The 14,027-nt window shown below is 48.7% G+C and overlaps 1 protein-coding gene and 1 long non-coding RNA gene across 2 annotated transcripts in view; one reads left to right on the top strand and one right to left on the bottom strand.

Moving 5' to 3' along the window:
* Window positions 1-1,297, bottom strand: part of LOC112139440 (keratin, type I cytoskeletal 13) — a 2,661-nt gene extending 1,364 nt beyond the window's left edge. The window contains exons 1-2 of the mRNA XM_036216344.1: window positions 877-1,297; window positions 1-62 (exon numbers count right to left, since the gene is read on the bottom strand). Of these exons, the coding sequence (XP_036072237.1) occupies window positions 1-62; window positions 877-1,278 (464 nt within the window). The 5' untranslated portion in view covers window positions 1,279-1,297. The remainder of the gene's footprint in view (window positions 63-876) is intronic.
* Window positions 1,298-2,112: 815 nt separating this feature from the next.
* LOC112139442 overlaps window positions 2,113-14,027 on the top strand; it is a 20,668-nt gene continuing 8,753 nt past the window's right edge. The window contains exons 1-6 of the long non-coding RNA XR_002917992.2: window positions 2,113-2,293; window positions 3,008-3,063; window positions 3,571-3,649; window positions 4,332-4,468; window positions 6,953-7,049; window positions 8,878-12,964. This is a non-coding gene — a long non-coding RNA (uncharacterized LOC112139442). The remainder of the gene's footprint in view (window positions 2,294-3,007; window positions 3,064-3,570; window positions 3,650-4,331; window positions 4,469-6,952; window positions 7,050-8,877; window positions 12,965-14,027) is intronic.

The raw sequence follows: 14,027 nt of genomic DNA on the forward strand, positions 1-14,027 counted from the left end.
GCCAGCCGGGCGTTGTCCGTCATGAGGGCCAGAGATCCGTTTGTGCGGAGCACGTCACTGACCTGACAGCAGGAAGCATTCAAACTGTAAAACTTTATTTAAAAACAAACTTTCAACAGCTTCTGCTGTGTTCACTTGACCCTGCTTCAAGCCCCCCTAAAAAAAACAGTTTCCTACCTTCTGAGAACTGGACTGAGTGACCCCCCCCATTAGAAAATGGTTTACTTCTAGCTCCACCCAAATTAAGCCAATTCAGTCGCCATATTCTCATGACGCGGGAGCCGCCATGTTGGAACCAGACGCCTGCTGTGAGCAGTGATTGGTCATTGTTTCTATGGAAACCACTATCACCAATCAGGAGTGAGCACGTTGGAAGGCCACGCCCCTTCCAGTTGAAGGTGGGCTGCAGAAAATCTGTCAATCACACTTTTTAAGCATTGGACATGGGGGCCAGCAGACTCCACCTACTTCTATAGAGGCATCTGATTGGTCAGTTTATAACTTGAACTACAGAAAAAAATCTGATTATCAGTCAGATGTTAAAGCAGAATGGTTCTTCTGACCAGTAGAATCACTGAAGAACAGCCGTCTGTTTCCACATAGAAGTCTATGGGCTTTGGGGGCGGGGCCTCTCAGTCCAGGTCTCATATACAGTCAATGCATCCTTTAGTCTTTTTCAAAAATAAAGTTTTAAATCGGCTGCAGAAGATTCATGACAAAAAATCTGATTTAAAAATATTTTAAAACTGATTTTGAGAGAAAACGTATCAGTAAAATGTATATTATTCAATAACTTTTTATTCTTTTATTGATAAACCTGTCAGGCCCGATACTGGTGGGGCCACACCCACTTCGTGCTGCGGCCCCGAGCCTCACCTGCTCCCGCAGGTCGCTGATGATGCTCAGGTAGGAGGAGTAATCCTCCCTCTCAGACTGGGTCTTGCTCCCCACAAAGTCCCGGATCTGCTTCTCCAGCTCGCCGTTGGCCTCCTCCAGGCGCCGCACCTTCTCCAGGTAGGAGGCCAGTCGGTCGTTCAGGTTCTGCATGGTCACCTTCTTGTTGTCGGAGATGTCCACGGCGTCCGCCAGGTTGAACCCCCCCGCAGAGGAGGAGGAGGAGAACCCCCCCGCAGAGGAGGAGAACCCCCCACCAGAGGAGGAGTTCCTGGGAGCCACGGCGATTCTGTTCCCTTCACCTGAAACGAAATTGTAAATGGGGGCCCTAATGGAGCCCAGACGGCCCCTGGAGGTGAAGGAGCGAGAGGAGAAGGAGGACATGCTGTGGAGGGGGGGTTCTACTCTGAGGAGGAGAAGAGAATGCTGGGAGGCTGGGAGGGGCTGTCTTATAAAGCAGGTGGGGGAGGGACCTGTGTGCCCCCCCACCCACAAGCCTCTGTGTCAGAGGACGAAAAACGTAATCTAAAGCCCCGCCCACATCAATAAAAGTGGAGCGGGGGGTGTCATCTCCCCCCCGCCCCTCCCTACTTGTGTTGTGCAACCAAACAAGAGATCTGAGTGTTCAGCTCCTGCATGCTCTGATGGGGGGGGGGCTACTGAGGAACGTCCCGATAACAAAGGAGTGCAGAGGTGCCTTACAGCCCCCCATGGAAGAATCTGGAACCTCCTCAGCTCTGGGAGGACGTTCAGTGCAGGAGGAACCCAGGCCTCCTCACGCTCCGGATGTGACCCTCCACGGGTCAGAACAACCCAAGAACGTTTGATGAAGGTCTGCTGGGTCATTCTGACCCGTAGAAGTCTGCTGCTGCAGACGTTTGTGGGTCCTTCTGACCCACGAAGGTCTGCTGGGTCATTCTGACCCGTGTACATCCGCTGGGTAGTTTGGACCTGTAGAAGTTTTCTGGGTAGTTCTGACTCGTGAAGGTCTGCTGGGTCCTTCTGACCCGCCTGCTGCAGCAGGAACAAAGCGTCTAGGCCGTCTGCAGGTGATGAGGGACAGTCTGACCCACGGGAGCCCCTTCATGGAGCTGGCTCATGCCCCCTAACCCCCCCAGAGTGTTTGTGGTGTTACCGTCGGAGCGTGTTGGGGCCCCTCCTGCATTCCTCCCCACTCAGGTGTTTCTAAACAAATCTGTTTCAACATGTCCGTCCGTCTCTTTTGCAGCAAAGAAGGTTCTGGAAGGAGCAGCGAGGAGGGAGGATCTCAGGGAGCCGAGACGTTTGACCATCTGTGTTGCCTTTAGGACGTGTCGAGGTCGTCACGGACTGACCCCGCCCCCAGGAGCGCCGCTCACAAGAGAACGACCTCAGACCAGATTTTATCGAGTGACCAAAGGTGTTTACAGCAGAGTTTTGTTTACCACATTCACTCGGGAGGCTGTTACCATCGACTGTATCAGAGAACTGGACTGAGTGAGTCTGACCCCCCCCCAGACGTTTTCAGACTGGACCACATGCGCCACAGTCTAGGCCCTTAGATCATACCAGATCATTTTTATTATTGTTACTGATAATGTTTCTGGTGCTGGTTTAGGGAACCACCAAACGGAAGTCCAACCCGCCCACTTCATGTCCACAAGTCGATTTTTACTCATAAATTTAGAATCGAAATCACCAACTGGGAAGGAAACCGCCCAACACTGGTGTTCAGCAGGGCAGCGGACGCACTGCATGATGGGATTTGTAGTTAACATTGTGGTTATGGTCACAAACACATCAGGCCTGCTGTCAGATCGGGGAGTGCAAGGAATTGTGGGATACCATTCCCTCTGCCTAATTGCCTGTCTGAGCTGATTGAGGTTTATGTTTGTGTTTTGTTTGTTTTATTGTTTTGTCCGTAGCTGTTTAATAATTTTCTGCAGCATGAGGGAGGGGGAGAATAATGACCCCTCAGGGATGTCAAATGTTCTGTGTTAAAAAATGAAATCTAAAGATCTTTAATCTGATATCAGCCTTCTTTATTGCAGCACCGCTACTATATGTCTCTGGTTGATGTGTGGCGCTCGCACAAGGGGGTAGACACCAAATGATCCAGTTTCTTTATTAATAGGATCGAAAAGACTGCTTTGGTGTTCCGGCGTGGAGAAGTGGTGGTACTGGGTACCGGTGAGTACGGGCTCACTTAAAGCTCTCCAACTATGCTAAAAAAAGTTTTAAATACAAGTTTTAGTGCGTTAAATAAATGTTTTCCTCTTCAGCTTTTGATTAAAGGCCAGTTTTGGTTCTCGTCCCATGTGCGGTTGACCCCCCTGTGTGGCTGACCCCCCTGTGCGGTTGAGGTTGACCCCCCTGTGTGGCTGACCCACTGTGTGGTTGAGGTTGACCCCCCTGTGTGGCTGAGGTTGACCCCCCTGTGTGGCTGAGGTTGACCCCCTGTGCGGTTGAGGTTGACCCCCCTGTGTGGCTGACCCCCCTGTGTGGCTGAGGTTGACCCCCCTGTGCTGCTTGTTTCTCTGATGGTTCTCGTCGTCCTGTTTTCTCTTTTGAGGCGTTTTTGATGTTATCTTCATCTGTAAATTCCTGAGTGTTTGAGTTTCGAAAAGAGGCGGATCAGAACACGTCTTAGTGTGGAAAGTTTTGCTCTGACTCCGCCTGCTGCCGCCTTCTCTCCAGGAAGCCCCGCAGGTGAATGTTTGGTCCCCATGGAGGGTGAGCAGGGGGGAGTCTCCGACACATCCAGGTGTTTCTGCAGGTGAGGAAGACCCGATGAGGATCATGAGGGATGCAGCATGTTCGGTTCTGATCCACAAACTAAAGAACTGAAAACAGGAATTATTTGTTTTCTTTTAGAAACAAAGGAAAGCTCACATTTCATTTCATTTATTAATAAAACCATCAAACTTCTAAACAGAAGAAACACTTTTAGTTGTGTAAGAAAAGATGTTTCTGGAATTACAAGCTGGTTCCATTCTGGAAAATTGGATTCTTTTGAACTTTATGGAAAATAAAATATTATTTTTGCATTTCTGGAATAATTCAATTAAATTAATCCAAACCAAAAAACAAATTTGTTGTATGATAAGTTTCCTCTGAGAGTTTCATTCTTTCTGATCGATGACTTTAAAATCACCAGAAGGATAAATAATAATAATAATAATAATAAAAAGGATAATAATAATAATAATAATAAAGGATAAGAATAAGAATAAGAATAATAAGAATGAGTTTGAAAAATCGAGTTGATTAAATTTAATGACATCATTTCTTAAAGTGACTTCGATGTTTTATTGTGGCTAAAAAAAAGGATAAATATGAGGATCGGGGAGGATCAGGGAAAGCTGATTGGCTGTGTCGAAAGGTGAAGATCATAAACTGAAAAATCTGCAGCATCAGCAGATTTATTCAGCATTCAGCTGTAACTTTGTTTTCCTCAGAGGTTTATGGATTCTTCACGGATCATCCGGATCTGTTCTCTGCTGATCTCATTCAACAAGAGATTACTGTGAAGATCACAACATGAATCTGCAGGATTCCAGCAGATTAACAGGATGAGGGACAGCATGAAGCCGAGGTTTGTAGATCCGTCCAGCTGACCGTCTGAGGGAGTGAGGGTCACAGGTCCAGAAAGCGACTGCAGACTGCACCGATGCAGCTCCTCCTGCAAAAGCAGACTCAGACTTTAGCTTCATTTGCTATTGTGCTGAGAAGTTTACAAACTCTGGAAGTAATGAGGAATTCTGGCTGATTTTTTCAGAGAATATGAATGAGAACACAAAAGCTTTTCCTGTCCTCATTTCAGTGTTTGGATGAAGTCATTTATTACAGTGTTAACTCTTTTAAAATCAAGACAACAGAAACTTCAAGATGACCTGTTTCTAAAGTTGACAATTCCAGCCCGTCATTCCTTGTGCCTCATTTCCTCTGACTATCCGGTCAATTAAGAAGTAGTATGGTCCGGTCTATTAAGAAGTAGTACGGTCCGGTCCATTAAGGAGTAGTACGGTCCGGTCCATAAAGGAGTAGTATGGTCCGGTCTATTAAGGAGTAGTATGGTCCGGTCCAATAAGGAGTAATATGGTCCGGTCCATAAAGGAGTAGTATGGTCCAGTCCATTCAGGAGTACTATGGTCCGGTCCAGTAAGGAGTAATATGGTCCGGTCCAGTAAGGAGTAGTATGGTCCGGTCCAGTAAGGAGTAGTACGGTACGGTCCGGTCCAGTATGGAGTAGTACGGTCTGGTCCAGTAAGGAGTAGTATGGTCCGGTCCGGTCCAGTATGGAGTAGTATGGTCCGGTCCAGTAAGGAGTAGTACGGTCCGGTCCGGTCCAGTATGGAGTAGTATGGTCCGGTCCAGTAAGGAGTAGTATGGTCCGGTCCGGTCCAGTATGGAGTAGTACGGTCCGGTCCAGTAAGGAGTAGTACGGTCCGGTCCAGTAAGGAGTAGTATGGTCCGGTCCAGTAAGGAGTAGTATGGTACGGTCCGGTCCAGTATGGAGTAGTACGGTCCGGTCCAGTAAGGAGTAGTACGGTATGGTCCGGTTAATTATGGCGTGTGTTTTGCTTCCAGTGATCTTTGTTTTTCCATGCGTGATGTAGACTGCTAGCGTGCTACTGTAGTGCATCGACTAGCAAAATAACAACAATGGTTATCCAGCAGCTCGTCCTTTTCTGTTTCCACCTCAGCAAAACATAAACACTCACCTGAGCACAGGTGTCAGCTCACCTTCGCACTAATAGTATGCGTGACAGAATGAAAGTCTTTCCATGTGAGGGTTTATATGCAGAAGTTTGTGCGTGAACGGCAGTTGTATTGTGTACATTTAGACTAGTTTAAATGAGAAGACTATTTTAGCCAACAGGTGTGTTTGTAACAACTGAGTGTGTGTGTAGACAGGCCCCGCCCATTCCAGATTACTATTTATACCTGGTTGTTTTATGATGTTACTACCCTCTGTTAACGTCCTCTTCTCTCTAAACCCCCCTCTTTTACCTTTCTTTGTTCTTCTTCCTGTTCTGTACAGTTCAGTTACCTTAACCCGTAGATCTTCTGACAGCTCTTTAGCTTTCTTCATGACTCTATCCAGAACTATCAGCAGGGGTGCCAGAAGGGATTCTGGGCCCCATGAAAATAATTTTTACAGGGGCCCTAAAACAGCGGCAAATTTGCAATAGGGAGCTCTTCAGGCCCCCCTCATTCTGGCCCCTAGAATCAGCCACCTTTAACCCCCCCGGGGCGCACCAGAGTAAGCTGGAACCAGCCTGGATGGAAGCAGCTCGGCCTGGCCGAGCCCCGATCAACAGAAACCACTCAAGAAAATGGATGGAATTCAGGAGGAAAATCCTCACATCGAGCAGCCATGTTAGATTAATTTTTTCACGTGCTCAAAGCCGCGTCTGACGCCCAAATTACGCCGGGTTGGTCCATTTGTACTGCTGCTGGACCTTACGCCCGGATCGACTGCAGGATCTCAGATGGCGTCTGTGCATTGACTTAACATTGACACCTCTGCGTCCGTGTGAACGCAGCGTCACACAGATGTAGGCCACTTACGGCGGTTAGAGCGGAACGATCTGATCAACTCTGTGACGTTTTGACGACTCCTTCAGACTAAACTGGATCTGGTCTGTTTGCTGTCAATACGTTAGTGATGTAGAAGATCCGGACAGACCGGTTCTCGGTGTCTGAACGTCCGTGATTCTGCTGCAGTCCATGGCTCCAAAGTTCCAGAAATTATATTTTAAAAAAGATCTTTAAAGAAAAAAACAGAAATCACTCAAATATTGAAGTAGGAATGGGAGTTCCCATTTTTTACTAAATAAAAGTAATAATCGTTCAGGTCTGATCAGAACCGATCAATGGGTCAGCAGGTCAACTTGCGCCTCAACTTGAACACCTCAGGAGAGCATCCCAGAATCATTAAGAAAGTCTGGGACCACCATAACTCACTGCAGGAAGGTTTGTGGGCGGAGCCTAGAGTGTGGCTACCGTTCTGTTTCTGAGAACCTGCAGGAACCTTCTGTGATGGGAACTTTGTGTTTCTGCGTTTCTGGAGTAGAAGCCGCAGACCAAAAAGGCCAAAGTTTTGCAGAAGCAGCTTCTGATGAGCAAGCTCGCCGCTTACGTTCACCAGCAGGGCGGAGTCAGGAAGAGCGGTGAGTTCAGAGAGAAACGCTTTCTCGGGAGGCCGCCATGATGCCGAATCACAGAAATATCAAATTATTTTGCTGCCAAATGTGTGCGTCATGTGTGTCACTAAAACGGCGAACGCCTGCAGATAAAGACTCACAAACCACCGTCATGGTGAAGCTCCGGTAGAATATGTTCTTAGAAAGCGTTTGTTTCTTGTTTGAAACCATCTCTGAGAATCTTCACAGACTTAAGAATGTTTTTAGTTTCTGGTTTGGAGTTTGAAGTCATCAAACCGTGCGGTCAAATCGCGTGGCGTGTTTTTGGCATGTTTTAGGCGTGTCTTTGGCATGTTTCTGGTGTGTTTTTGGCATTTTTTTGGCATGTTTTAGGCATGTCTTTGGCATGTTTCAGGTGTGTCTTTGGCATGTTTTAGGCGTGTCTTTGGCATGTTTTAGGAGTGTCTTTGGCTTGTTTTAGGCGTGTTTTTGGCATGTTTTAGGCGTGTCTTTGGCATGTTTTAGGCGTGTCTTTGGCATGTTTCAGGTGTGCTTTTAGCATGTTTTAGGAGTGTCTTTGGCATGTTTTAGGCGTGTTTTTTTCATGTTTTAGGCGTGTCTTTGGCATGATTGAGGAGTGTCTTTGGCATGTTTCAGGTGTGTTTTTGGCATGTTTTAGGAGTGTCTTTGGCATATTTCAGCTGAGTTTTTTTCATGTTTTAGGCGTGTCTTTGGCATGTTTCAGGTGTGTTTTTGGCATGTTTTAGGCGTGTTTTTGGCATGTTTTAGGCATGTCTTTGGCATGTTTTAGGCGTGTCTTTAGCATGTTTCAGGTGTGTTTTTAGCACGTTTTAGGCTTGTCTTTGGCATGTTTTAGGCGTGTTTTTGGCATGTTTTAGGAGTGTCTTTGGTATGTTTCTGGTGTGTTTTTTTCATGTTTTAGGAGTGTCTTTGGCATGATTTAGGAGGGTCTTTGGCATGTTTCAGGTGTGTTTTTGGCATGTTTTAGGCGTGTCTTTGGCATGTTTTAGGTGTGTCTTTGGCATGTTTCAGGTGTGTTTTTAGCATGTTTTAGGCGTGTCTTTGCTGTGTATTAGGTGTGTCTTTGGCATGTTTTAGGCGTGTCTTTGACTTGTTTCAGGTGTGTCTTTGGCTTGTTTTAGGCGTGTCTTTGGCATGTTTTAGGTGTGTCTTTGCTGTGTATTAGGTGTGTTTTTTTTAGCATGTTTTAGGCATGTCTTTGCTGTGTATTAGGTGTGTCTTTGGCATGTTTTAGAATCAGAATCAGAATGATCTTTAATGTCATTGTTGCACAAGGACTTGTGATAACAACGAAAAAACAGTGGCTCACCAGACAATAGAATAAAAGATAAGATAATATATAACAAGTCTAAAAACTCTGTAGAATTAAAAAAAAAAGAATAAAAACATTATTTACATATATTGTACATGGAGGATGAATTAAAGAAAGTACCAATATCTTGTTATTGCACTTAGATAAGATTGCATGTCTGAATATTGCACATTTATGAATACTTTTATGAATACGAGTTATATGTTTCCTCTTTTATTTATCATGAATGCTGCCCTTGGAAAAAAACTGTTTTTGAGTCTGTTGGTGCGGGCCTTGTGTGTCCTGTACCGCCGGCCTGAAGGCAGCAGCTGGAAGAGGTGGTGGTTGGGGTGATGGGGGTCTTTTATTAAGCCAAAGACACACCTAAAAAAATACCAAAAACACGCCTAAAACAAGGCAAAGACACGGACTTGGCCCAGTCCTCCTGCTGTGAGCTGAGCCTGAGTGTGAGGTCATGACGGCGTTGAAACGGCGCTCTAACGGCGGTCTGTTTCTCTGCAGGTCTGCAGGAGTCCAGTGGAGGACTGAGGTTCTGGTCTCAGAGGAACCGAGCAGAAACCAACGGCTCCTCTGTGGAGTTCCTCTCTAACGAGGAGCAGTAGAACTTCCTGCGTCTCCTCATCGTTTCCTGTGAGCGTTGTCTCGTTCATGAGTTTAGCTCCGCCCCCTCTCCTTCAGCAGAGAGGCTACTCCAGCGTGTGGACGACCGCTCGCCGTCCGGCTCCATGCAGTCTGTCTCCTTCACGCTGCTCCTCTGAAGAGGAGGACGCCGTCATCCTGACTCCGCCCCCTCCACTGCAATGTGCCGCCTTCCTCAGCCCAGCAGACCTGTAGGAGTCCCGGCGCCCCCCAGTGGTCAGCACGGGCGTCTGCATCCCTGAACTTCAGACGGCAGGAGAAGATCGGAAGCTCAAACAGCAACACCTGAGCAGGTGTTCCAGAGGAGACACTGTCACCTCCTCCATCGTCTGTGGTAACGGGGGAGGGGCTTCACTTTGAAGTGATGATTGACAGCTGACAGGCTCCAGGTCGTTCTGGTTGCACCTGCGCTCTGACACTTCAGGAGCTGCTGGACGCTGCCGGAGGTCCGGTCCAACAAAAAAGAAAGAAAAAGATCTAAATAGAGTTTCTGCTCAGTAAACCTGTTGTGACGGTAAATTCTAACACTAGAGGCTCTCCGACAAGTTAAACAAAAGGAGAGAGTTTCAGCTGAAGCTGAAGGAAGCTGAAACGGCGTTTGGTCTGAACTTCCTTCTGAAAGACCAGCGTTCTGTCAGGATCCAGTTTAGGTTCTGCTGAAGCTGAAGCTGAGCTTCCATGGTCTCAACGTTCTCGTCTCGTTAGCTCAGTTCAGTGACATTCATGAGCCCGTCTCCATGGTAACCGTCTGTGGGTCCGGGTGTCTCCGTCTCCTCAGAGCTGGAGATCAGACGATGACATCATCACCCCAACCAGAAGTTAGTGACCCCTCCTCTGTCATCTACTGACCTTTAGAACCGGATAATCACTTTCAACCAGAACCCAATGACCCCCTCCCCCTCAGGACCATCACTGGTTCCCTTTCCTCATCATGCCCCCCCCTTAGCCCCTCCCCACTCTGATCTCTGGAGCTGCTGTGCTCCGTCACACACTGCCCCCCCCTCAATAGTTTGCCCTCTCCTGAACCTCAGCCGCTTTACCCCACCATTATGTCTTTACATCCTGCATCAGCCTCCTTCATACTACCCCCCCGAAACCCCCAGATCCAGTAAAATCTAGTTAGTAATGATGTCATGTGACCGGCCAATCAGGGCAGAGCTGGTGTTCATGGAGGCGTGGCTTTTTTGAGTGATTTCAAAGAAGGACAGAGATTGTTGTGAACACGACACTTTATTGATCAGTGTTTGCTCGATGAAGAACGGGTCCGGAGAAGGGTGGGCGGGGCTCTGGCCGTCTCAGCTCCCTGATTGGCTCTTTACTCGTACAGGTAGGGCTGGAAGCAGGAGGTGTAGTTCACGAACTCCTCGGCCTTGAACCACAGGTCAACCTCCCTCTTGGCGTTCTCCAGGGTGTCGCTGCCGTGGATGATGTTCCTGAGGAAAGGGCGGAGTCAGTGACGGCGTGGAACCAGACGCAACATTTACATCCTCTCACTGAATGTAGCGACTTCCTCAACATCGTTTTATGTTATTTCATAGCAAACATCATAAATATTGACTTTGTGTTTGGAGAATAATTGAGATAAATTTAAAACCAAAGTTCAGTTTAGTTTCTGTTTGTTGTTCTCGTCCAGGTTCTGGAGGTTCTGGAGGTTCTGGAGGTTCTGGAGGTTCCGGCTCCTCACCTGCCGATGTTGATGCACAGGTCTCCGCGGATGCTGCCGGGCTTGGAGTCGGCAGGGTTGGTCTCTCCCAACATCATCCTGACCAGCTTCACGATGTTCTGACCCTCCCACACCTGAAACACAGCAGACCTGCTCATGTCTGCGGTTCTGATCCGAACCAGGACGCAGAACGATCCTTCCTCTGACGATCTGAGTTCGGTTTAGCTTAAGGCGAATGCCGGATCCTTCATGACTGAGAGCTGAGAAGGTCTCAGTCATGAAGGATCAGCCCTCAGGAGCTCGACAGCAGTGCATTGTGGGTGTTACCATGGCGAAGAGGGGTCCAGAGGACATGTATTTGCAGAGTCCACCATAGAAGGGCATGTCCTTCAGGTCCAGGTAGTGCTGCTTCAGTTGGTCCTCAGAGGCCTGAGGGGAACGAATGAAACATCTGCAGGTTTTCTCTCACTTGGACTCTAAAATCTACAGAGGACAGAGGAAAACATGGTTTGGCCCCGCCCCTTAGTTACCTGCAGGAATTTAGCGGCCACCAGCTTGAAGCCTCTCTGCTCCAGACGCCTAATGATCTCGCCACACAGTCCTCTCTGGACGCCATCGGGCTTCACAGCGATGAAGGTACGCTCCATGTCTGCAGAGGGCGCAGGTTTAGATGCCATGACGACGACCTGCAGATGCCATGACGACGACCTGCAGATGCCATGATGACGACCTGCAGACGCCATCACGGCGCCCCTGCAGACGCCAAGATGAGGACCTGCAGACGCCATCACGGCGACCTGCAGACGCCATCACGGCGACCTGGAGACGCCATGACGACGACCTGCAGACGCCATGACGACGACCTGGAGACGCCATGACGACGACCTGGAGATGCCATCACGATGACCTGCAGGCGCCATCACGACGACCTGCAGATGCCATCACGACGACCTGCAGACGCCATGACGACGACCTGGAGACGCCATGACGACGCCATGACGACGACCTGGAGACGCCATGACGACGACCAGCAGACGCCATCACGATGACCTGCAGGCGCCATCACGACAACCTGCAGATGCCATCACGACGACCTGCAGACGCCATGACGACGACCTGCAGACGCCATCACGATGACCTGCAGACGCCATCGCGATGACCTGCAGACGCCATCACGACGACCTGCAGACGCCATCATGACCACCTGCAGACGCCGTCATGGCGACCTGCAGACGCCATGACAACGACCTGCAGACGCCATCATGACGACCTGCAGACGCCGTCACGGCGACCTGCAGACGCCATGACGACGACCTGCAGACGCCATGACAACGACCTGCAGACGCCACCATGACGACCCGCAGACGCCATGACGACGACCTGCAGATGCCATCATGACGACCTGCAGACGCCATCACGACGACCTGCTGGTCGCCGTCATGACGTCTCCAGACGCCATCATGGTGACCTGCAGACGCCATCACGACGACCTGCTGGTCGCCATCATGACGTCTGCAGACGCCATCATGACGACCTGGAGACGCCATGACAACGACCTGCAGAGATGCTTCCAGTCTGATCTGAAAACCTCTGAAGGTTTTTTTCATCTCAGACTAAAGACATTCTGATTGGTCAGATTCAGGGGTGTGACCCCGCCCCCATAGAAACCTGTCATTCTGCTGTCAGGTGTGAATGTCTTCACCTGTGCTGCAGCTTTTTACTTCACATCGTGTTTATCGTCTCTGGGACACATTTGTTCATTTTTATGTCGTTCTTTCTGGTTCATACTTCAGCCGTTACAGATTTTCAGCTGATTCTGCATGTTTCAGCCTGATGAGCTGAAAATCTGAGTCCTAACTGGAGCTTCACCCCAGACTCTCCATGAATCTCAACGTTTTCATCTTCAATTTGACTTTGAATACTTTGATTAACTGGAAAGTTTAAGGTTCTTCCTCCTTAACCTCAGACAGGATCGACTCTGTCGCCCCCTGCTGGCCGACGCGGAACATCAGCAGTTCTGGTTCTGATTCTGATCCAGTCCAGAAACTTAAATCTTCTACAGGGGGGGTTCTGCTGGTCTTTGTTCTAGTCCCATGACTGGAATCTTCAGTCTCTCATCAGAAACTCGACCCCCCCCCAGCTGTTCGGCTCTGCGGCTAATTTTATGCTGGAATCTGAAGGCGTGGAGCTGCAGCTGACCGGCGCTAAACCAGACACCCCCAGCATGAGAGAGGCGTTACCACGGCAACTGACAGAGAGGATAAAACCTGCAGCTCAGTGAAGGAGGTGATTATGAAAACAGAAGCATTAAAGAATCCCGTTTATTTCACTGACTTGTTTAGTTCAAATGGTTTTTCTTTTTCTGATTTGAGCCTAAAACCTCCTGAAATCTGGTTCACTTTCTGTTCAAATATTTTAGTTCATTATTTTAACATTTTACTATTACAAATGAATCGTCGCTTTATTTATTTATTCATAGATTTTCTTCTGTTTATCCAAATGTTCAAAAACTCATGATCTGAATGAGGATGAATGAAAGTTCCTTCATCAAACAAACTGTTGAGACGGTTTGAGCTGCAGTTCCACCTGCGGACACCGTGAGGCGCTGGTACTAACAAGGCTTCGAATCAGAGATCAGAGTTTGAGCTGCAGAGAAAATGTTCTTGTATAAGCAGGAGATTCGGTGAGGACTGAACAGCTTTGGTTCTGGTTTCTCATGTAGATCCGTTTCTGGTGCAGCTCCAGCAAATTCTCCAGAACCAGACCGAGTTCTCCACATCAGAGACACGCAAATTTAAACCGTTCTGGTTCTGTGAAGCTGCATCGGCAGAACAAAGTTCTGAAGCTTTTATGACAACTTCAGAACTGAGATTTAAGGCGGACGGACGGTTCTGCAGCAGCAGCCGGAGCACAGGGACAACCGGAGATCGGGTCAGAACCGGCTGCACCCACAAATAACCGGTCAATGATGGTGGAAAACCCAAAATGCCTTGACAGACTCCCAGAACAGGTTCTGTCCAGGTTCTGATGTAAAGTCTGCCCCCCCCTCCACACACACACACACACCGCATGAGCAGAACCAGCAGCCGGAAAGTTCTGCTGCCCGGAGAAAGTCCGGATCTGCGGTTCTGAGTAGAGACGCGAGCACGGCACACCGTCTGATATCTACCTGCTGCTTTCGGTCGGAGGAGAACTTGTGAAGAGGATTTTCCGGCGGGATGCGACACCGAGGCCCAACCGGCGCCGGGGGGGTCTATTTAAAGGCTGGACCCCGGGGGAGGGGGGTGAAGCCTCAGCCCAGTTAAAGACGTAAATCTGTCCAAACATTTTCAAAGCTGGACACCCCCCC

Source organism: Oryzias melastigma, linkage group LG17 (assembly GCF_002922805.2).
Source record: "Oryzias melastigma strain HK-1 linkage group LG17, ASM292280v2, whole genome shotgun sequence".
NCBI lineage: Eukaryota > Metazoa > Chordata > Actinopteri > Beloniformes > Adrianichthyidae > Oryzias > Oryzias melastigma.